At 38.5% G+C, this 22,979-nt stretch overlaps 1 protein-coding gene across 2 annotated transcripts in view; it reads left to right on the forward strand.

Moving 5' to 3' along the window:
* Positions 1-22,979, forward strand: part of LOC126283931 (serine protease gd-like) — a 199,224-nt gene that overhangs the window by 86,095 nt on the left and 90,150 nt on the right. For both annotated transcript variants that reach the window (XM_049982317.1, XM_049982316.1), the window contains exon 3: positions 12,311-12,482. In XM_049982317.1, the coding sequence (XP_049838274.1) occupies positions 12,311-12,482 (172 nt within the window). The remainder of the gene's footprint in view (positions 1-12,310; positions 12,483-22,979) is intronic.

The following is a 22,979-nucleotide window of genomic DNA, read 5'->3' on the forward strand; positions in this document are numbered from 1 at the left end:
TCCACTATCTCCCTAATTTCCTCATTTCTTCTTTTTCTTCAATAATTTGTTGGATATACTCCAATCTGTCTTATCCTGTAGTTTCTTCCCTCCACAGCTTTCCCCAAGGGGTCAAAACTCTTTCACGAGTGTGTTCATCATGAGTCATTGCAGTACTTCTAACCTGCCTCTACTGCATTTTTATCCAGACTGTAACTTCTCTCCAACTTATTCTCTATGAGTAATTCCCTGTGGACAACCCATCTGGCCTGTAAGACATCTATCATGATGGTTTCCCCTCTTTTTCCTCATCTTATACCACATATTTTGGTTAATTTATATTCAGTCTCCACATCTGGGCTTGATCTCCACATTTTTCAGAGTTTTCACAGATTGTGCAGGCCATGTGGTGAATGTTGCCCACTTGCTAGGTAGCCAGTCCATGTCTACTATGTGTTTGCCTTTCTCATTTTTGCTGTTGTGATTTCCAGGGTGTATAGCATTCTTTACCCCGTAGCTGACTTTACACTTAATGGGGTTGATAAGGGTGGGTTTTCTCTCACCACAAATGTTCCATGGGATATCCCCGTCTGCTTTGATCTACTTAGTGGTCTGCCCCTTTTACCTCTTAAATTACACTGCCCAACAAAATAATGTTTTTGAATGTCACTTTCATTTCATGAGTCAAATCCTACTGATTTTGGGTTGAGAAAAATGAATGACAAAGAATTTTTTTATTAGCTCTGGTTTCTGTGATGTACAATAGGTGGAAGTATTTTATTTTAATGGGTTGAGAAAAGAAATACATTTTAATTACATATGCAAACAACACTGAAAGTCCATTTGACAGTTTTGATGAGAGTTACATTTTAATAGTTCTAAATTGATGGAGGAATACCTGGCAACTAGTTGGGTTTGAAGAGACTTGTGTGGTGGCTTTGAGATCATTGTCTTTTTGTATTGCCTCTTGTGAGTCCCAAAGCAACCCCTACACATAGGTGAGCAGTGATCCATGAACAATATTTCAGTCCAATGACCCTGATATCATTGTTCAATTACAGAAATATTGCAATGAAATCTTTCTCCCCATAAATTACTGAAAACTCCACAACTAAGAGGAAAAAATCTACATGAGTGGAAAAAATGGATTTTACAGGACAAATTGCAACAGAGTTGATGGTGTTTTTGCATAGGTACTGTCACCAACTGAATGGGGTTGTCATCTCTTTTGTTGCCTAAACTCTGTGAATCACTCACTTTAAGACATGCCAAGCTTCTTTTTCTTTCCCCTCCAAAATCTGATCAAGTGCAGGATCATTTACAAGTTGTTTGATTTGTGGCCCACTAAAAATAACCTTTCTTAACTTTTTATGCAAAGGACAGTAGCTGTCTACCATGTAATGAAGACGCTGAGCTGCAGACAGGCACAGTGAAAAAACTGTCAGAAAGTGAGCCTTTGGACAACAAGGCCTTTGTTGAAAATAGACAAAACACACACACACACACACACACATGCACACACACACACACACACACTCTCTCTCTCTCTCTCTAATGCAACTCACACACACATGAACACAGTCCCTGGCAGTTGAAGCCAGTCTGGTTTCAGCTGGCAGAGACTGTCTTCGCGTGTGAGTATAGATTGCCATACACAGCCCTTAGAATTCATCATCTTACAAGAGTGTGGTCATGACGTCATTCTCGGATGGAACTTTTTTGGAAGCTTCTCAGGCAATTAGATTGTGGTCGCTCGAAGATTATACTAGACAAGATGAGATACTGTGGACAGGAAGATGCACATCAGTGTGTGGAGACTGTGTGTGCTGGATGAAGTGATCACTCTTGCAGTCAGCATTAGAAAGGTAACTGTCATGTGTCATGCCATGCATCAACCCATGGATCTTGTAGTGGAATGTAAGAGAAGCATACCACTGAAGAATAACTTGGTCATCCCAACCTCTGTCGTCTCATTTAAGAATGGATTTGGTGAATTGTGGATAGTTACCTGTCGCTGAGAACCACTGATCCTTCTAAGACACATGTGCGTAGCAAACACTGAGCTGTTAATTGAAGAACAGCTGAGTACCATAGAAACCTCCCATGCTGAGTCTGTGGGCGAAATTAGCACTACCACTAAGAGACAAGATCTTTTAGCTTGACTATCACTAGACCTCACTAAGGAACAACAGCTACTTGCCATTCTTCAAGAGTTCTCTGAATGCTTCAATACACAGGTGAAGAGAAAATTAGACCAATTGACAGTGAAGCACTGGATTAGTACTAGATCAATAAGACAGAGCATACTGTGTGTCAGCAATGGAACATTGAATAATTCGCAATGAGGTAGAGAAAATGATGAAGAATGACATCATTCAACCTTCGCAGAGCCCATGGTCATCACCAGTGGTCCTTGTCAGGAATAAGGATGGCAGTTGGCACTTTTGTGTTGATTAAAGGAAGCTTAATAAGATTTACCCTCTTCCACAAATTTATGATGCACTAGATTGTCTGAAGGGAGCTAAGTTTTTCTGAATCACGGACTTGTACTTGGGATACTGGCAAATCGAATTAGATGTCGTAAGGGAGGAAGTGGAACAAACATTGAACCCAATCTCTCATCCTTCATTTCCCTTTAAAATGGTGAGAAAACTGCATTCATCACCCATGAGGGCCTGTATGAGTTTAAGGTAATGCTGTTTGGGTTGTGTAATACACTAGCAACTTTTGAACAGATGATGGATAATCTTCTAAGGCACCTAAAGTGGATGATGTGTCTTTGTTATTTAGATGACATTATAGTGTTCTCAGAGACATTTGATGAACATATAAAAAGACTGAGGGCTGTTCTTAAATGTCTCCAACAAGGCGGACTGAAACTTAGTCCAAGAAAGTGTCTCTTTGGAGCAAAAGAAACCAAAATACTTGGAAACCTTGTGTCAAACGAAAGTGTGCGGCTAGACCCAGAAAAGGTGAGATCTGTAATGGAATTCCCTATTCCTAAAAGTATTAGAGATGTGAGAAGCTTCCTCAGATTATGTTCTTATTACTGTCGTTTTATCAAAGACTTTTGTATCAAAGCCAGGCCACTCCACCAGGAGTTGTTAAAAACTGATGCTAAATTTATCTGGGGTGGTGCTCAACGAGATTCTTTCAATGTGCTGCAAAAAAGCTCTCTCGACTGACCCTGTACTTGGTCTGTATGATGAGAGAGCACCAACAGTACTACATACAAATGCCAGTGGGTATTGGATCGGTGCTGTTCTGGTGCAAATTTCAGATGGAAAAGAGAAGGTTATAGCCTATTTTTCTAAGACACTTACAAAATCCGAGAGAAACTACTCAACTAAGGAAACAGATCGTCTTGCTGTGATCTGGGCCATGTACAAATTTCGACAGTATCTCTATGGAAAGCCATTCACAGTTGTTACTGACCATCATTCACTTTGTTGGTTGACAGGTTTTAAGGATCCAACAGGATGACTCACCAAGTGGGCACTACATCTTCAAGAGTATGACATTACCACAGTGTACAAAAGTGGAAGAAAACACCAAGATGCTCACTGTCTCTCAAGAAACCCTGTGCAAGACCATAAAGACTTTGATGGAGATAGCGAATGTCTCACTGCACTCCAGAATCTCTCTGTTGAGCAGAAGAAAGACGCCAAGATATCACAAATTATGCTTGTCTTAAATCGATCAGAGGATGTGAAAGGACAATTTAAGGTAGTTAATGGATTGCTTTGCAAGAAAAACTTTGATCCATTTGGCAAGAGGTGGCTAACCAGTGACTCCCAACACATGCACTTAGATGTTCTACAGAAATTCCATGACACATCTGAGGCCGGACATTTAGGATTTATTAAGACGTACAAAAGAATCCGCAAGAGATTTTTCTGGCCAGGTTTATTTAGGAGTGTCAGTCACTGTGTGTCGCACTGTCGAGAGTGCCAGAGGAGAAAGGCAGTTTCTTAGAAACCACCTGGCCAAGTCATACCAATTCCACCAGCCAAAACGCCTTTCCACCAGGTTGGGATTGACCTCCTAGGATGATTTCCAACATCTGCTAGTGGCAATAGATGGGCTATTGTTTGCACTGGTTATCTGACACGCTATGCTATTACAAAAGCTGTGAAAACAGCCGAAGCATCTGAGGCAGCCAAATTCATTGTGGAAGACATTGTATTAAAACACAGTGCCCCAAGTTCATTAGTTATGGACTGAGGGAAAGTTTTTCAATTGAATCTTGTGACAGAGATAAACCATTGGTGCAACATTACTCATCACATGATGACTGCCTACCATCCGCAAACTAATGGGCTTACTGAACACCTTAATAAGCCCTTGGCTGACATGCTATCAATGTTCGTCAATGTTGAGCAGAGCAACTAGGATGAGCTGCTACCTTTTATGACGTTTGCCTACAACACCACCAAACAAGACTCCACAGGATTTATGCCATTTTTCTTGGTGTATGGGCATGAGGTGACTACGACAATTGACACTGTGTTTCCGTTATATCCTGATGACGTGTACGACAACTACATTGGCCAAGTGTTAACCAGAACTGAGGAAGCTTGACAGTTAGCTTGACTCTGCACACTGCAGGCTCAAGAAAACAATTGCCGACGGTATGACACAAGCCACCGCCCTCTTGTCTCATCTGGATCTTCACTGCTGTTCAGAATGTTGGGCTCTTTGAGAAGCTTCCCAGGCGCTACTTTGGACCTTATGAAGTTGTAAGCCAGTTGTCTGATGTTACTTATGAAGTTGAAGATTTCGACCCCGACACAAGACAAAAGATCAGAGATACGGTCCACATCCTTTGAATGAAGCCCTATAAGGATCCTGCAACCCATGGTAAATTTGAAGCTCCAGCGACAGGCAACAAGCAGAAAGGTGATGAAGAGCATAGCAGCAAAAGAAGTTCTAAGAAGATCACCGCCAGGGTGAGAATCAGTCATCAGGAGTCAGAGCACGCAGGACCGATGACTCATTCCCGAACAAGGACGACGTAACACTGAGACACTGTTCTCTTAAGAAGGGAGCAATGTCGCAGAAGAAGCTGAGCAGCACCGTGGTGTAGTGGTTATGATACTAAACTGTTTCATGGAGAGTCGTGAGTTCAAAACTCACCTGGACTGTACAATTTTAATTTCTGTATTCAGTTTGAGTACATTCTAGAAGTATCCCAAATGTCAAGAATCATTGTACTGGAATGTTCTATAGCTGTAAATATACTGTATGTGTTCTGGCTGGAGGCAGTTCACTCAATGCTCTTGTATGTGCAAGTGCTGAATAAATCTTTAAGTGAAGCTACAATATGTCTTCTCCAAAAAATACATCCGAAAAAATACTGCAGGTCACCTAGAATCAGTTAAAGAATGACAGATACCTAATGGTCCACTCCTTTTTTCGTTAGCTGTTACTAACTTACACACCACTGTCCAAATAGATGAAACCATTGAACTGATCAGAAAGAATTTAGTTACACGCTGTACTCTACCTATTCCAGTAATTGTAGAGGTAATAGATGGAATAAACTTGTCTTGTAACACAATTACTAAACTTTTAATGATGGTTTCTATAAACAACCCCAAGGAGTAGCAATGGGGTGTTGCGTGGTTGGAACTCTAGCCAATATATTCATGGATAACGTTGAGAACAAGATCCTAAACAATGAATCAGATCCAACAGACAGGATTATTATCTATAAAAGATATGTAGATGACACCATTATACTAGTCAGTGGTGATGACAAAGTAGCCAACGAAATCTGTTTAATAATACCCATCCAAATTTGAAATTCACTATAGGAAAAGATAATAAAATTAACTTCCTGAGCCAAGAGATTTCAAAAGCAGATAACAGACTAACCTTTAACATATACAGGAAGGAAACTACCACGGATGTTATTATTCATGAAAAATCTTGCCATCCCGTAAGATATAAGCATGCATACTTCCATTGTATGATTGACAGGTTGCTAAGAATCCTCATGTCTACTGTAAACTTTAACAGTGGAAATGTGTGTTTGGCATCATTGGCCGGGAGGCCCCTTATGGGGCAGGTCCAGCCACTTTAGTGTAGGTCGTATTAAATTTGACGCCACATTGGGTGACCTGCATGCCAGATGGGGATGAAATAGTGATGAAGACAACTCAACACCCAGTCCCAGAGTGGAGAAAATCCCCAATCCAGCCGAGTATTGAACCTGGGCCCCTTAGGACAGCAGTCTGTCATGCTGACCATTCAGCTATCGGGGCGGATAATTTTAACAATGAAATAAATACACTGAAATTAGTAGCTGTAAGTACTGGATGCTAAGAACTGCTAGTTGATAATACTTACAGAAAAAGAAAAAAGCTAAAACATATAGAGTGGACTAAAAAAAGTACACTACCTAAAGACAAAAGTATTAAAAAATCAGATACATAAGTTTTCCATATGCAGGTAATATCTCGGACAAAATAAATAATGTCTTTATGAAAAGTAATGTAAGGTTGGATTTCAAACTGATAATAGTACTTCAACAATACTACAAAAGAACTTAGGTGTAAAGCTTGTAACCACACAATAGGCACCATTGATGATAATATGAAAATGCTACATCAAGCAAAAAGAGGCATTAAGTATGAGCCTCTTGGAGGAAATTGAAATCTTTTGTAACTTTAAAAAACATCCAAATGATGTTCTCAAGGAACAAAAAGATTTTAAAAAATAAGGCTTTCTTTAAGAACTTCAGTGTTGTCTTTCACTTACTTGATTCTAATTCATAACCTGTCTTTTTGAATTATACCATTACTCCTTCCTCTTACCCACCATCCCCTCAGGCTTGTCATCATCATAAACCTTATAGCTTAGTTTAATAATATGAAGAGACTGCCTGACATACATGTGATAAGTTTTATCTATCATTTCAGTGTTAGCAGCTGATAGTAATGATACTTTTATTGCACACAGCTTTCTCATACCCCCTTTTAGGGTTCTTCATTACACGGCTGCAGTACAGATAAATTATATTACGCTTTGTTATCGACACCCTGTATATTTCCGTTCTTCTTTATAAACATTTATAAAATTTTTGTAATTTATCTCCAGATGTTTTACGCTGAGTATGCTAAACACTCGGTAATTCTATTTTTAACTTTTGTTATATTTGACATGGACTTTTGGTCAATAAGTTGCCTTCACCTAAAGTATGTTTCTAGTCCCAAGGTGTAGTTCTCGTTTTAATGAACGACAGGTCATGTATTTATTTTTTTATTTAAAACTGTTTATTGTCAAATGCTATTCTGTACATAACCATCATGTATTGATATATTAGATAAGTCATCTGTAGCCAGATGTCTACATTCCATCTAATGTGTTTAAGTCTGTGTATATGCAAGTACATATTTTGTTTCAAAATCACTTGCTTTGATTATGTATAGATTTTTTTCTATATGCCTCTCAAAATGCATACTCAATGGCTGAGCCTCTAATGCCTTTAGCTAAAGTTTTACACTGTTTAAGGAATGTTACTCATCACTGCCCCTACTGATATACATGTGTTGTCAATATTCCTTAAAGTCAAATTTTAATACATGGTTGGCTATGCTGTTGTTGTTCATTCCCCTCCCCTTCTTTATGATACTAGCATTATTGACATACTAAGTTTCCAATTAAACTCTGTAATGAGACTTTATTTACATATGAAAGTTTCCTTTAAATACAGTCAATGTGTGACAGTAATTGTTTCACTACTACAACTATTTCCATTACGTCTATGATGTAAATGGTGTTTGTTTATACAGGGTGGTCCATTGATCGTGACCAGGCCAAATATCTCACGAAATAAGAGTCAAACGAAAAAACTACAAAGAACGAAACTTGTCTAGCTTGAAGGGGGAAACCAGATGGCGCTATGGCCGGCTTGCTAGATGGCACTGCCATAGGTCAAACGGATATCAACTGCATTTTTAAAAAATAAGAACCCCCATTTTTTATTACATATTCGTGATTACATAAAGAAATATGAATGTTTTAGTTGGACCACTTTTTTGCTTTGTGATAGATGGTACTGTAATAGTCACAAACATATGGCTCACAATTTTAAATGAACAGTTGGTAACAGGTAGGTTTTTTTAAATTAAAATACCATAGGTACGTTTGAACATTTTATTTCAGTTGTTCCAATGTCATACATGTACCTTATGAACTTATCATTTCTGAGAAAGCATGCTGTTACAGCATGATTACCTGTAAATACCACATTCATGCAATAAATGCTCAAAATGATGTTCGTCAACCTCAATGCATTTGGCAATACGTGTAATGACATTCCTATCAACAGCAAGTAGTTCGCCTTCCATAATGTTCGCACATGCATTGACAATACACTGGTGCTTGTTGTCAGGCATTGTCGGTGGATCACAACAGCAAACGTACTTCAACTTTCCCCACAGAAAGAAACCCGGGGACGTCAGATCTGGTGAACGTGCAGGTCGTGTATTTATTTTTTTATTTAAAACTGTTTATTGTCGAATGCTATTCTGTACATAACCATAATGTATTGATATATTAGATAAGTCATCTGTAGCCCGGTGTCTACATTCCATCTAATGTGTTTAAGGAATGACAGGTCATGTATTTATTTTTTTTATTTAAAACTGATTATTGTCAAGTGCTTCGACGACCAATCCACCTGTCATGAAATATGCTATTCAATACCGCTTCAACCACATGCAAGCTATGTGCCGGACATCCATCTTGTTGGAAGTACATCACCATTCTGTCATGCAGTGACACATCTTCTAGTAACATTGGTAGAACATTATGTAAGAAATCAGCACACATTGCACCATTTAGATTGCCATCGATAAAATGGGGCCAGTTATCCTTCCTCCCATAATTCCACACCATACATTAACCCGCCAAGGTCGCTGATGTTCCACTTGACACAGCCATCATGGATTTTCCATTGCCAATAGTGCATATTATGCCGGTTTACATTACCACAGTTGGTGAATGAAGCTTCGTCGCTACATAGAACACATGCAAAAAATCTGTCATCGGCCCGTAATTTCTCTTGTGCCCAGTGGCAGAACTGTACACAACATTCAAAGTCATCGCCATTCAATGCCTGGTGCATATAAATATGGTACGGGTGCAATCGATGTTGATGTAGCATTCTCAACACTGACGTTTCTGAGATTCCCGATCCTCACGCCGTTTGTCTGCTACTGATGTGCATATTAGCCGCGACAGCAGCTAAAACACCTACTTGGGCATCATCATTTGTTGCAGATCATGGTTGACATTTCACATGTGGCTGAACACTTCCTGTTTCCTTAAATAATGTAACTATCCAGCGAACGGTCCGAACACTTGGATGATGTCATCCAGGATACCAAGCAGCATACATAGCACACGCTCGTTTGGCATTTTGATCACAATAGCCATACATCAACATGATATCGACCTTTTCCGCAGTTGGTAAATGGTCCATTTTAACACAGGTAATGTATCACGAAGCAAATACTGTCTGCACTGGCGGAATGTTACATGATACCATGTACTTATATGTTTATGACTATTACAGCGCCTTCTGTCACAAAGCGAAAAAAATAGTCCAACTAAAACATTCATATTTCTTTATGTACTACATAAATACCTGTATGTATTAAAAAGTGGGGGCCCTATTTTAAAAAAAAACACAGTTGATATCCGTTTGACCTATGACAGTGCCATCTAGCGGGCCAACCATAGTGACATTGATTTCCCCCTTCAAGCTAGACGAGTTTTGTTCTTTGTAGTTTTTTCATTTGATGCTTATTTCATGAGATGTTTGGCCCAGTCATTATCAATGGACCACCCTGTATACATGTCATCAGGCATATGCAATGAATATGATACTGTGTAACATTAGGGTTTTATAATGTTTTCTACCTTGTATTGTAACACCTGTGTTTTCTTATGCTTAGAGATAGCAACTTCATTTTCTGTTTACATATGAAACTGTACCAAAGATGTTAACGAAATATAGTGTAGTCCTCTACATTGCCAAGTAAATAATCATAGAGATATTTTTGTAGCATATGACAAAAATATTCTTATAAAGATCTTTGACCAACTTCTCAATATGTCTAATACTTACAGTCCTTCTCTTCAGTGCTGCTGTGTACATATTTAGTATTTATATGTTTGCTTCTAAAGTCCTGTGTCATATATTTACATTCATGGCATGTACTACACATTTTAAGTAAACACTAATATAATATGGTGGCTTAAACCATTTTAACCCAGTAAGTATTCATGTTAGTTTGCACTTCTTTGTTTGTACCAGTCCAGTTACACATGATATCGGTCAGTGCACGATGGTGCAAGTTACCACCAAGTTCCAAAACGTAAAGTGTGAAAATACAAATTTTCAGGGGATCATATTGTGTGTTTTATTTTTATCACAGAGATAAGGTGTCAAGCATTTATGATAGCCTTTGGCATAGCAACTATCCATATATCTCTTGAAGGAATGGACATACTGTAACTATGTTACAGTGCAGGGTCAAAATTTGAACATTACTCACTTCCTGCAGCCCAGGTAAATTGAGCAAATTAGTTGGTTCTTTTGCTTTAGGTGTGGGCTAGGATGGACATTAGATAGCTTATAAAAGTACAATTTTTTCCTGGGTGGTTCCTGAGAAAACACTGGAAAACCACAATTTTTTGGTCATGAAAAGTACCAATTATGGGAATGGCAACTTCTGTAATTTCTATGCATGGCAAATTGTTGAAAGTTTCACCATGTGTTTTAATATGATATTATCAGGAATCTTACTAACTTTTTCCAGTATCATTATCCATAACTGAGATCCAGAGGTTCAAAGTTACCATACATACCCACATAATATCCTGTCTGAGGCATAAATGTAGTTCTATCTTGCATAGTAAAAAAAAAAAAGAGTTCTAGGGTCATCAGAAGGCTTTTGGAGTCACTCAAGTATGTTTATCAGCAGTTTTTCACCTGCAAAACCTTGACATGCTGTCTCTGTGTAAAGAGCACTTCATGCTCACACAAATATGCACAAAGTGTCACTGCAACGACAAAAATGAACTAAAAGGGTCTCAACATGCCAAAAAATAACTTAAAATTACTGCCAAAAATTATGTAAAACTGTGAAAGGGCTGAAAATTCAGTAATATTTTAATAACTTTTTACTGTTTTAAGATACAAATAATAAGCCAGGTATTTTTGCTTGATTGCAGTTGATGTGTGAAGTATCTAGAAAAAAGTGAAGCAAACAATATTCTGTTAACTTAATGTTATGCATACTTATTTGTTGTTTATAAGTGTCAATGTACATAAATGTGTCAAGTATATAAATAAACTGTCAAAAGTTTATTGAACTATGGAATTCATTTTATAGTAGCAGCACACCCAACAGTAGCAGGAAAAAGGACCCAGAAAAGTGCTTTTAAAGAGGAACATATTCATAGAAAAGGTGAATATGTTTATCTTTAAAACATTCTGGCAGAGAAGTGGGGAACCAGCTGCCTCAATCCACATTTCACCTTCCTCACCAAAAAGTTTTACATGTGGTCATGTTAGCACTTTTTTGGGCTGATAGAGAATAGCAGAGGGACAGCGACAGTAGAAGAGAGAAGAGACACTACCAGAGAGAGAGAGAGAGAGAGAGAGAGAGAATAAAATAGAGAGCAGACAATGGAAATAAAAAAATACAGATGAGTGGGGGCTACACATAGGCTTTGGGGGATCTGGACCCTCCCAGACCAGTGAGCTTTAACACTTAGTTATAGGGGAGGGTGCATTTTGGACCAAAATTTTAATGGTGTGTGTAAAGGGGGAAAAAGTTACACCCCTATAATTCTTGAGCTGCTGAGATATTGTGGAGATAGTGGTAGTATAAAAGAAAGACAAAAGGAGAGAATAGAGAATGTAAGTGAAAGAGGTGACAATGGCTGTGTAAATATACTGTGAATTAATGGGAGAAAAAGGAAACAGTGGGAGAGACCAATGTAGCCAATGGCAGTGAGAGAGAGATGCTCTGTATGAAGGATTAACTACAAAGATAGGCTGAATGGAAGAATTTAGAATGTTCTATGTTAATAGAGTACAAATATGTTAGGAAGCCAAAAGTTGTGGTAAGGAATGAGGATTGCAGTGGGTTCCCCACTTCCCTGTCAGTCTTTTATATTTGCCTTTTCAGTGCTCTGACAGGAGCTTTTCCCACTGGTTAATCTATGCTCAAACCACAGTGCTGTGTGTGTTAGGAGTAAGGAAAGCTGTTGCTGCAGTTATTGACTAATCAGATGTTAACCCCCCCTACAGAAGTACCATGGAAGCCTGCTGCTCGACCTGGGAAAGGAAGAGGTGCTGCGCCAGATGCAGATGGGTGTGCTCCGGGAGATTGGCTACACATTGTTATTTCCAGTGCGCAGCCCACTACCAGAGGTTAAACGCATAACTGTCAATGATGTTACTGTCTGTCAGGGACCACCTGGTATGTGTTGCTCTATGGCACTGTAATCTAATTGTTGGGAACCACGCCTACCTTTCTTCTTTCCAAAAAAGCAGGATGTTCATCATAACATAAATGTACTCCTCTGCAAATTTTCTTCCTTCCTTCCTTCAATTTCCAAACCATATAGAACATCACATTAATGTACAACAAGAAAGAGAGATTTTTGAGCTAAAAAGGACACATGTTCAAGGGTCACATAATAAGGGAGTGAAGCAGCCAACACTGAAACAGTTTTAGGTCAGAAATGCATATTTTTGTTTCTGTCCTGTATTTAACATTTATCCAGGGAGGACAGTCCATACCTGTAGCTCAAAGGTCTCTCACATACTCATCCACAGCTGTCGCCACCTACATCTTTTCTTGGTGAAATAGCTGGAAGTATGAGGTGGGAGGGAGGAAAAAGTATTCTCCATTGATCACAACATGGATCTTCAAATGATCCTTCCATTGCTCAAAACAGTTTTTAAATTCACTTATCAAGATGACCGTTATTCCTTCCAGCAATTTTTGTTTTACCTCCTCCACAGTGGCAAAATGCTTTCCTTCCATGCTCCTTTTGAGTCTGGGGAACAAAAAGAAATTACAAGGGTTACATCCAGTTATTACGGGAGTTGACAATCAGTGTCATGCCGTTTTTGGTCAAAAACTGGTTTATGGAGAGGGCAGTGTGGGCCTGCACATTGTCATGGTGAAACGACCAGTCACCTGTGCACCAAAGGTCTGCCCTTTTCTTCTGGATACTCTCCCTCAATCTTTTCAAAACCTCCAAGTAGAACTCCTGGTTGACAGTTTGACCATGGAGAACAAGCTCTGTGTGCACAACACCTCTGCAATCGAAGAAACAAATGAGCATTGTCTTGATGTTTGGCTTGACTTGGTGAACTTTTGTGAGACAAGGAGAGCCACTTGTCTTCCACTGGCTTGATTGCTTCTTTGTTTCAGGGTCATATCCATAGCACCACAATTCATCACCTTGGAAAAAATTCAGGGTCCTCTTTGAGATGATTTTGAAGCTCAAAACATGCCTGAGGTCGATGCTCCCTTTGTTTGTCTGTGAGAAGGTGAGGGACAAATTGGCTGCTATCCTTCTCATGTGCAAATTTTTGGCTAAAATCCTCTGAATTGAACTCCATAATGTTACAGACATGCGACAGAGGCGATCAATGGTTAAATGACAGTCTTCACAAATGAGGGCATTGATTTTTGTCAATGTTTTCATCACTTCTTGATGTTGAGGGGCATCCTGAATGTGGTTGGTCTTCAATTGACATTTCTTCATTTTTTAAATGTGAAAACCATTTGTAGACTCTGCTTTTACTTACAGCAGCATCCCCATAAGCAGTCTTAACATTACGGTAGTTTTCACGGCCGATTTTCCCAACAGGAAATAAAATTTTGTAGCTGCATGTTGCTCTCTACAATCTGCCATCACATTTTCGCTGAAATGGAAAAAGTTGTATTGCTAAAAAGCTCTCACGGGCAAACCAATGCACTGACAGTGACACAATTTCGCACGCTGACTCAGGAAGCGTGACCTTAATGGACACTTGGTCAAACAATGGGTTTCCCCATTCTCTCTCCCCACCACAGCTGAATTACTGTTACTTTCGGGTCCCTCCTCATACTGATGAAAAATGTGGTGAATGGAGTTGATGTTCCAATAAGTTGTATTAATGCTTGAAAAACTGGTACAGTTTCACTACCAAGACATTTTCCTGGTCGAGTGCATTATCTCAATGGAAAGTTTCCTCTCTTTTGCAGTCCAGGCCTCTTCTCAAGCACTCTTTTCATCTAACTGGTCTAGAGTATTTGCTAGGGATTGTTTTGCCATTTCTAAGATATTCAATAAAAATAAAAAATAAACAAGCCACAGCATTTGCAACAAAGCATTGAATTTCAATACAGGGCCATTAAGTTGTTTTGATTGTTGGTTGAAATCTGGCACAAAGCTTTGGACATGTTAAAAAAGAATAAGCCAAAGTGTGAGTGTATTTCTTAGCATTTCAAAATGAATCACTGAACTACTTAGGAACATTCGCTAAATTTGGATGACTTAGTGACAGCTTGTTCAAAACAGAATTTCATGACTGCTTTGTATTCTAGTTAAGCCATCTAAATGAAACATTTTCCAAAAAGTCGCAGAGTTTAACTCTTCCACAAATAATATAGACATTTATCTTAATTTGTTGTGCAATATGTACCAGCATAACAAAAAGAATTCCCTAATATCAGTGTCACAAAATTTTCTCTGTGCAATAATTTTAACGTATACACTGTTTCCATAAGACTACATCAATACTTTTTGTATAAATGTAACAATTCCTAAATTGGTTCATTCACCATCATCCCTTTTGCTTCTTACTAAGCAGTGGTTGACAGACCAATAATAACAATAATACTTTTTTTAAATGGATATTATGCCAGTAAACAACACAATGTCATATTTGGAGTCTCTGCAGAACTCAGACTATCAGAATTATGCACAGTTAGGGATTTAAAAAGTTAAACAATATACAACACATTGTGTCAAAATGGTGGTTTTGGATAACGCATCATGAAATATGGCATTTGACCTGTTCTTGAGTAAATATACAATGAGCCAGAATGGAATAGAGTAGCCACATTGCTTTTATGCTTTGCTCTATATGATAATTACAGTTTCTCATTTGTCACATTATGTTGAATTTAGTTACTATCTGTTGTCAACATAGAAAAGTTGACCTTCATAGGAAAGATAAAACATAGTCAATTTATGTGTGTGACAAAATTGTTAAAACAGTAAGAGAACTTATTAGTTTAGAGTTTTGGATCAAAAATGTGCTGTTATAATAAAAAAGAAGACTCTTTGGTAAATGCTTGTAATCACCTGAAAGCTAGCTTCAATCACCATTCATGAATTGATGGACAAGTAATCAATTTCATATCAAACATAATTTTTACAATGAGATTAGAAAAAGTAATATAAACATTATTCGTTACAAATCATTTGATATGGACATAAGTGTAGCACACAGTGTGCTTATTTACTAGCACCTGATTATACAAAAAGTAATGTTACATTACTCGCTCAGATCTCATTAGTCACAGCATGTGCTATACTGTGTTGTGGCTATGACATCAGTTGTTAGTGGATGTGTTTAGTTCATATTATACTACATGTAATTCAACATTTATCTGCACGTTGAAGCCTGAAATGTCAAAGGAGATTAGTGTTTTGCATGACAGGTGTTGGGTGTAACATTAGTGAGGGAGCAACATCTGTTCACATTGCTTGCTGTATTACAAAAGTAAGAGAATTTTCTTCATTCTTCTTGGATCAGTTTTAATTGTCAGAGAGAGAGGGAGAGACAGACGATTACTTCTTTTAGTTTGTTCAGAAGTCGATACAATGACAAATATAAACTTAATGTCTGAATCAGCTGATGACTGTACTTTTGGCACTTACTAATTTAATTGCATCGAAAAACAGACATTATGTATGTATGAAATATTTAGAAGGGAAAACCAAAACTTTAGAAAATGTTGGAAAACACTGGCCAGCCACTAACTCTCACTTAGGCATCATCAGTTATTTGAGAAATAAAATGAATATTTAACAGTTATACACAATATGATAGACATAAATACTGAATAAGTACATACACTCAGCAACTGAATCAATTGTTGGAAAAAGCACCAGTTGCTACAGAGCTGAGGGAATTATCTTTACCTAAAGCTTGTACAGGCAGAACAAAGAGGTAAAGGGAACTGGCAACTGGTAAAAGTAATACCTCATGAAGATTCAGATGTGATAGCCAAAACTTAGAATGCACTCTGGAGCTGTATGCAGACGAGTAATTGTGTTGTGATTCAGAAACCATTCTGATATAATACCTAGGACTGCTTCTAGGTATGTCAGAACAGGAGAACACCAAAGGCTGGTTTCTTGTGCTGTATCAACATGAAATTACACCAGCAAAATTTATGTTTTGAGCCCTGTGAGAGACTAGTGAGAAATCTGAGCTAAGTGAGTGAAATGAGTGACATGAGAGTGAATCAAATAAGATTCATAATTTTCATTCCTCCGTCCTGAAGGAGAAATGAAAGCAGGTGACAACACAACTGCTGAATAGGAGATGACACCTTTGTTTCTTTCTACAGGGTTTACAAACATGAATCATCTTGGTGAAGTTGAGAAACACAAAAAGTAAACTGAGCAACCCTGGAGGTGTATTCATTAAGGGCCCTTGCACCTCTTCTTTCAAACAGAAATCCAGCAAGAGATCTCTCTGTGCAACAGTAGTTTTGGTGTGTTCTGGCATGCTCAAGTAGAGTGAGGTTTTTAAAATGATGTCTCCACTGTTATAATTAATCTCTTAAATGTGTGAAATTAAGACAACTGTACAGAAAAACCAAAACTAGTGCTCCATTTTCTCAGGAGCATACTGATACTGCTTGTTGAATTTTAATCCTTACAATTGTCACAAGATTAGGTGATCATTTGATATGAATTATTAATTAAACACTTAATCAAAATTATGAAAAAATGATCTCTTTCACTGTCATTTCTCAATCGCTCTCTACAATTGTTAATTTTCATTCATGCATTGTCCTCTAGATTTATCAGAGAAGTGCAGTTTCACACACTGGCCAATAAAAAGGCTTAAACCTGTCAATTTGCTGGCTAGAACTGTTAGTGCAATATTACTGTTTCTACATAACTCATTGGTAGTTGTATTCAGAGTGAATTTAGAGTCCCTAACTCCTAATAATTAGTGTTAGAGTACACCATAATAATCTTTTAAGGTATTATTGTAATTTTTAACTTTGGTTCATAGTTAACTGGACATAAACAAGAAGTATATCAACACACAAATATTCTCTCTTGTGATTTAAATGTTGGCACTCACAATCTTAGCCAAGGAATAGGGATATCAATCTACAGCACATTAAATATTGAAGGCCAGAATATTTTGATAATGACGTTGTTATTGGTTGCCATATGACAGTTCATTGGTCAAGTGATCCTCCCACAGAAGCTCTCAACCATGCTACCTTGACTTAAGTTTGCTCTTGTTGGTGCTAGGCCACAATTTAATTTGCAAAGAATCTGTATAAATTGAGTGTTTATCCTTGGCATTATTCCTTGTCTGAGAAAGGAATGAAAAGTGGAATTCCAGCTCAGTTGGCATTGAGGTAATTAGACATAAACGGAATTATTAAGACTGAACAATTGCCAGTTGATCATGTGAAATTACAGGCTGTCTAGCTGGCAGAACAGAAAAACTTACTAAGGATCATGGAAGAATTAGAATTATACCAGAACAATTTGAATGGCATGTGCATCATCCCATGAAAGCAAAACAAATAGCATAGATATATAATACACACATCAAAAATGTTTTGCATCGCCCCAGTTACCAGAACTCATGAAGACAGACATTCACTGTGCATATTGTATCACAGACACAGTGCCTTTGACTGTTCAGAGATGTTACTAAACTCACCCAAAGATGTAAACAACCTTGTATGTGCAGCACCTATTAGACGGAGGGGGTTCGACAGCCGATCAGTTCCAGTCATTCCACCAGGAAGGACGTATACGACTCGTGTTGTCTGTAATTCAATCATGCCTAGACGGTCAATACCACAGTTTGATCATGTCTGCATTGTTACTTTGTGCCAGGATAAGCTCTCAACAAGGAAAATGTACAGGCATCTCGGAGTGAACCAAAGCGATGTTGTTCGGACATGTAGGAGATACTGAGAGACAGGAACTGTCAATGACATGCCTCACTCAGGCCACCCAAGGGCTGCTACTGCAGTGCATGAGCGCTAGCTAAGGATTGTGGCTCAGAGGAACCCTGACAGCAATGCCATCATGTTGAATAATGCTTTTCGTGCAGCCACAGGACGTTGTGTTAAGACTCTAAACTGTGTGCAATAGTCTGCATGATGTGCAACTTCACTCCCAACATCCATGGTGAGGTCCATCTTTGCAATCACGACACCATGCAGTGTGGTACAGATGGGCCCAACAACATACCGAACGGACCACTTGGAATTCTCTTCACCGATGAGTGTCGCATATGCCTTCAATCAGACAATCGTTTGAGACGTGTTTGTAGGCAACCCAGTCAGGCTGAACACCTTAGACACACTGTCCAGTGAGTGCAGCAAGGTGGAGATTCTCTGCTGTTTTGGGGTGGCATTATGTGGGGCCGATGCATGCTGCTGATGGTCGTGGAAGGCATCGGAACAGCTGTACGATACATGAATGCCATCCTCTGACTGATAGTGCAGCCATATCAGCAGTATATTGGTGAGGCATTTATCTTCATGGATGACAATTCACACCCCCATCATGCCCATCTTGTGAATGACTTCCTTCAGGATAACAACATTGCTTGACTAGAGTGGCCAGCATGTTCTCAAGATGCGAACCCTATCAAACATTCCTGGGGTAGATTGAAAAGGGCTGTTTATAGATCATGTGATCCACCAACCACTCTGAGGGATCTATGCCAAATCGCCATTGAGGAGTGGGACAATCTGGACCAACAGTGGCTTAACAAACTTGTGGATAGTATGTCACGACGAATACAGGCATGCATCAATGCAAGAGGACATGCTACTGGGTATTAGAAATACTGGTATGTACAGCAGTCTAGACCACAACCTCTGAAGGTCTTGCTGTATGGTGGTACAAAATGCAAAGTGTGGTTTACATGAGCAACAAAAAGGGCAGAAATGATGTTTATGTTGATCTCTATTCCAATTTTCTGTACAGGTTCCAGAACTGTCAGAACCGAGGTGATGCATAACTTTTTTTGATGTGTGTATTAATAAGAATAAATAATGGTATTTGAGTGAATGAATAAAAATGACAGTAGAAATGAAAACTTGTTTATTCATGGGATCTTTGATTAGCAACAATCTAGTGATAATTAAAATATTTGTGTACTAATTACTTCATCTCTTGCAGTTGCTTAAGGTCATGTCTGTGCGGGATCCCACTTCACAGATGCTTCTTTCATCATTAAGACTTAAACATATAAAATAGTTAGTAACAATGATTGAACTGAGGTACTCTACTATGAATGCTTGATGCAGTTAAATTTTACCTTGTTTAATCAATCTTATAAATGATCATAGTGATACATGAATGACTCATTCCTGAGTCAATATCTCAGCACAATATCTTTCTGTTTGTAATTTGAAATGTGTTATTATGGGAGCGGTTGAACTTTGCATCCATCTTGTATGAAAACTCAGACCAGAAGATGAATACTGAATGTGAAAAACTCTTGCGACACTAGAGACTAATTCTAGACATTGTACTTGCATCAGCAATATAATACACCGACAGAAGAAAAATTGCAGCACCAAGGAGGAGTTGTGTGACTTAAACAAAAGTTGGTAGGCATGTTTCTACATCTGAAAGCGGACATTTATTCCAGTTTTACACCAGTCACATAAGAGTGGCACTATCAGTTTCACCATGAGGATGCAAATTGTGTTTCCATTAAATACACATTGTTGTGATCATGAGTCTTAGTTACCTTTAAGATTGGACTTGGTTAGTTGATGTAGTGAAGAATGCTTTTAAGGTGACAAAGATACCATTAATAGCCTCTCATTGAGTTTGAACGATGTCATTTAATAGGGCTACAAGAAGATAGATGTTTCTTTTGTGATACTACAGAAAGCACTGGCAGGAATGTAGCTATTGTACATAATTGCTGGCATGGTCACAAGAATGTGCAATTTCAAGAAGACCAGGCTCCATACAACCATGTGTCAGTATCAATAGGGTAATCTATATTGTTTAGCATATAGCACTGGTGCACTGTACTGAATCAGTAGAAGCGATCTGAACAGTAGTTGGCGCCACAGTGACACAACATACTACACATCAGTTACTTCAAGGACAGCTCTGAGTGTGAAGTCCTGTAGCATGCACTCCACTGACCCCAAACCACTGCCTTTTGCAAAATCAGTTGTGTCAAGTGAGAGCCCATTGAAGGGCAAGGTAGAGTTCTGTTCTTTCTTATGAAAACTGGTTCTGTCTTGGTGCCAGTGATGGCTATGTGTTGGTTAGCAGCAGACCAGTTGAGGACCTGGAACCAATCTGTCTACAGGCTACAAACCCTAACTGCAAGTTTACGTATCAGTTTGATGATTCAACCCGTTGGGTTGCCATTCATGAACAGCATTCCGTTTTGTGCTTTCCAACAGGATAATGCTCACCTACATATTGCTGTTGTAATGCAGCATGCTCTAAAAAATGTCACCATGTTGGCTTGGCCTGATCAGCATCTGTCTTCAGTGAAGCACATAAGAGACACCATCTTGAGTATCATCCACAAACAGCTTTAACTGTCCCAGTTTTGATCAACCAGATGCTACAGATGTGCAACTCCATCCCGCAATATGACATCCAGCAATTGCACAACACAATGCATGCACATTTGAATGCTTGCATTCAACATTCTGGCATTTACACCCTTATTAATGTACCAGCATTTGCAATGGCTTATCTTGTGCATATATTAACCTGTGAAAAGTAAATGGGACAAAATTAGCAAATTCTTGATGATTCATTCAATTATTCTAAATTAATTATTTTTTGGTGTTGCAATTTTTTTCCATCAGTGTATCTGCAGTAGTTACTTCTAATAGCCAGCTAGTAATTTATTGAGCAAAAATTATATATATTCACATTAAAAATAGAAATTGATGTTAAACAGTGTTATAATGATAGCAAAATTTCAGTCCATTGACATGACCAAGTGCTGGGCTTGTATCAGCATCAACACCAAGATGTGCAATGGCTTTTATCATCAACATGATGCCAGAATTTTGTGGAAAGTTTATTGCTAGTGACAAAATGATTTTACATATTCATTTAATCATTGAAGTGGAACAGTCCTTGGAATTAGGTTTGAATGCATTCACCTTGCAGTACTCAGTATGTACTTTTCCACATGAGCTGACTCCATGTAAGGCCACTGGCAGTGAATGGAAGCTGTCCATTTGAAAACAACACTGTCAATTGTCAGTAGTTGTCTGTTATGCTGAGGTCTCCTCCATCAGCATATGAGTTGGGTTTGTCAGTAGGCCTTAATTGCATGCATGTATGCATGCATCATGGTAAGAAACAGTGTTGCACAATGAACTGGACTATGACTACTAGTATCACTTACCAATCACTGTTCGTGACCTCACAAACCACCACCCTCATCCTGAAATACTTGTTGTCAGATGGGTGATCGCGTGTGTCCCTTTACCCCTCAGTGTTCCTGAGAAGGGGAGAAATTTCAAAGTCATGCACGGAGTGTAGCAATGATCAATAATATTCACGAAGTTTGTATGTTGTATCTGAATGTGTAACTAGTCCATTGCAATCTAAACAACATTCTACTATTAATGGATTCTTCTTTGTCAGAGTGATAGAGCAAACCCAAGCACTGAAAGTAAGGCTACTGCAGATACCAGCTTAACTTGATGTGCATGTAAATGGCAATGATAATTTTTTATTAATTTTTGGATGAATTTGGTAACCAGTCCTGATAGGCACACAACAAGATTTGGATTTACAGACCATTACAGATAAATGTTATTTTATTCTTTTTAAAGATCAGATGAGGGTCTCAGCAGATTTAGGATCCTGGAGTACCTCTCACAAAGTAAATGGGGCAAAACTGAAAATCCTTAATAATTCATTCAACTTAGTCAAGTCAAGCATTACCTAAGATGTAGTCATGCAACTGCCTACAATGATTTTAAAAAGTCATTTGCGCAATAGTATAAGAAAAAAAGCACATGGCATCCACATTTTTCATGGAAAATCCATAGAGTACTTTGTAGGTCACATTAGGAGCAATCTGTACAATTATAGTATTAGATAGCAACCCAGTGCAAAATTATGGAGGAGTTGTGATTGTCTTTGTGGTAGGCCAAGGTGAATCTGTGGCAGAAGTGCAAATGTTAAGGAGCAGAGAAAAATGCTACGATGGTACACTGAGGTTAGATTTCCTGGTAGCTAACAACACTCTGATCAATGTAGCTGAAAGAGAAATGATATTTGTCATAATAATCATGTCTACATTGGGACCTCTAAATGTCAGACCCAATGGAATGTTAGTGCTGCTGAGATAATGCGCAACACCAAGTAGCAACTTGGTTATGTTGATCTGAGTGATTTACATTTGCCTGAATGCGAGCACATCTCACTGAGAACAGGAAAAAACAGTGCATATGGACATTAAGATGCCTAAGTACAGGGGAAGTAATTTGTTACTAACAGGGCTGTGAGAAAAGAGTGACCTGTTAGACCAGAGACATTGCTATGTAGCAAGAACTGTCAGTTTCACTAAAAAAGGGCCAGATTGCTAATGTGAAGAAGGTAGAATCAGACCAAAGACATTGCTATGTAGCAAGAACTGTCAGTGTCATTAAAAAGAGCCAGATTGCTAATGTGAGGAATGTAGAAGC

This window comes from Schistocerca gregaria, chromosome 8 (assembly GCF_023897955.1).
Source record: "Schistocerca gregaria isolate iqSchGreg1 chromosome 8, iqSchGreg1.2, whole genome shotgun sequence".
Taxonomy (NCBI): domain Eukaryota; kingdom Metazoa; phylum Arthropoda; class Insecta; order Orthoptera; family Acrididae; genus Schistocerca; species Schistocerca gregaria.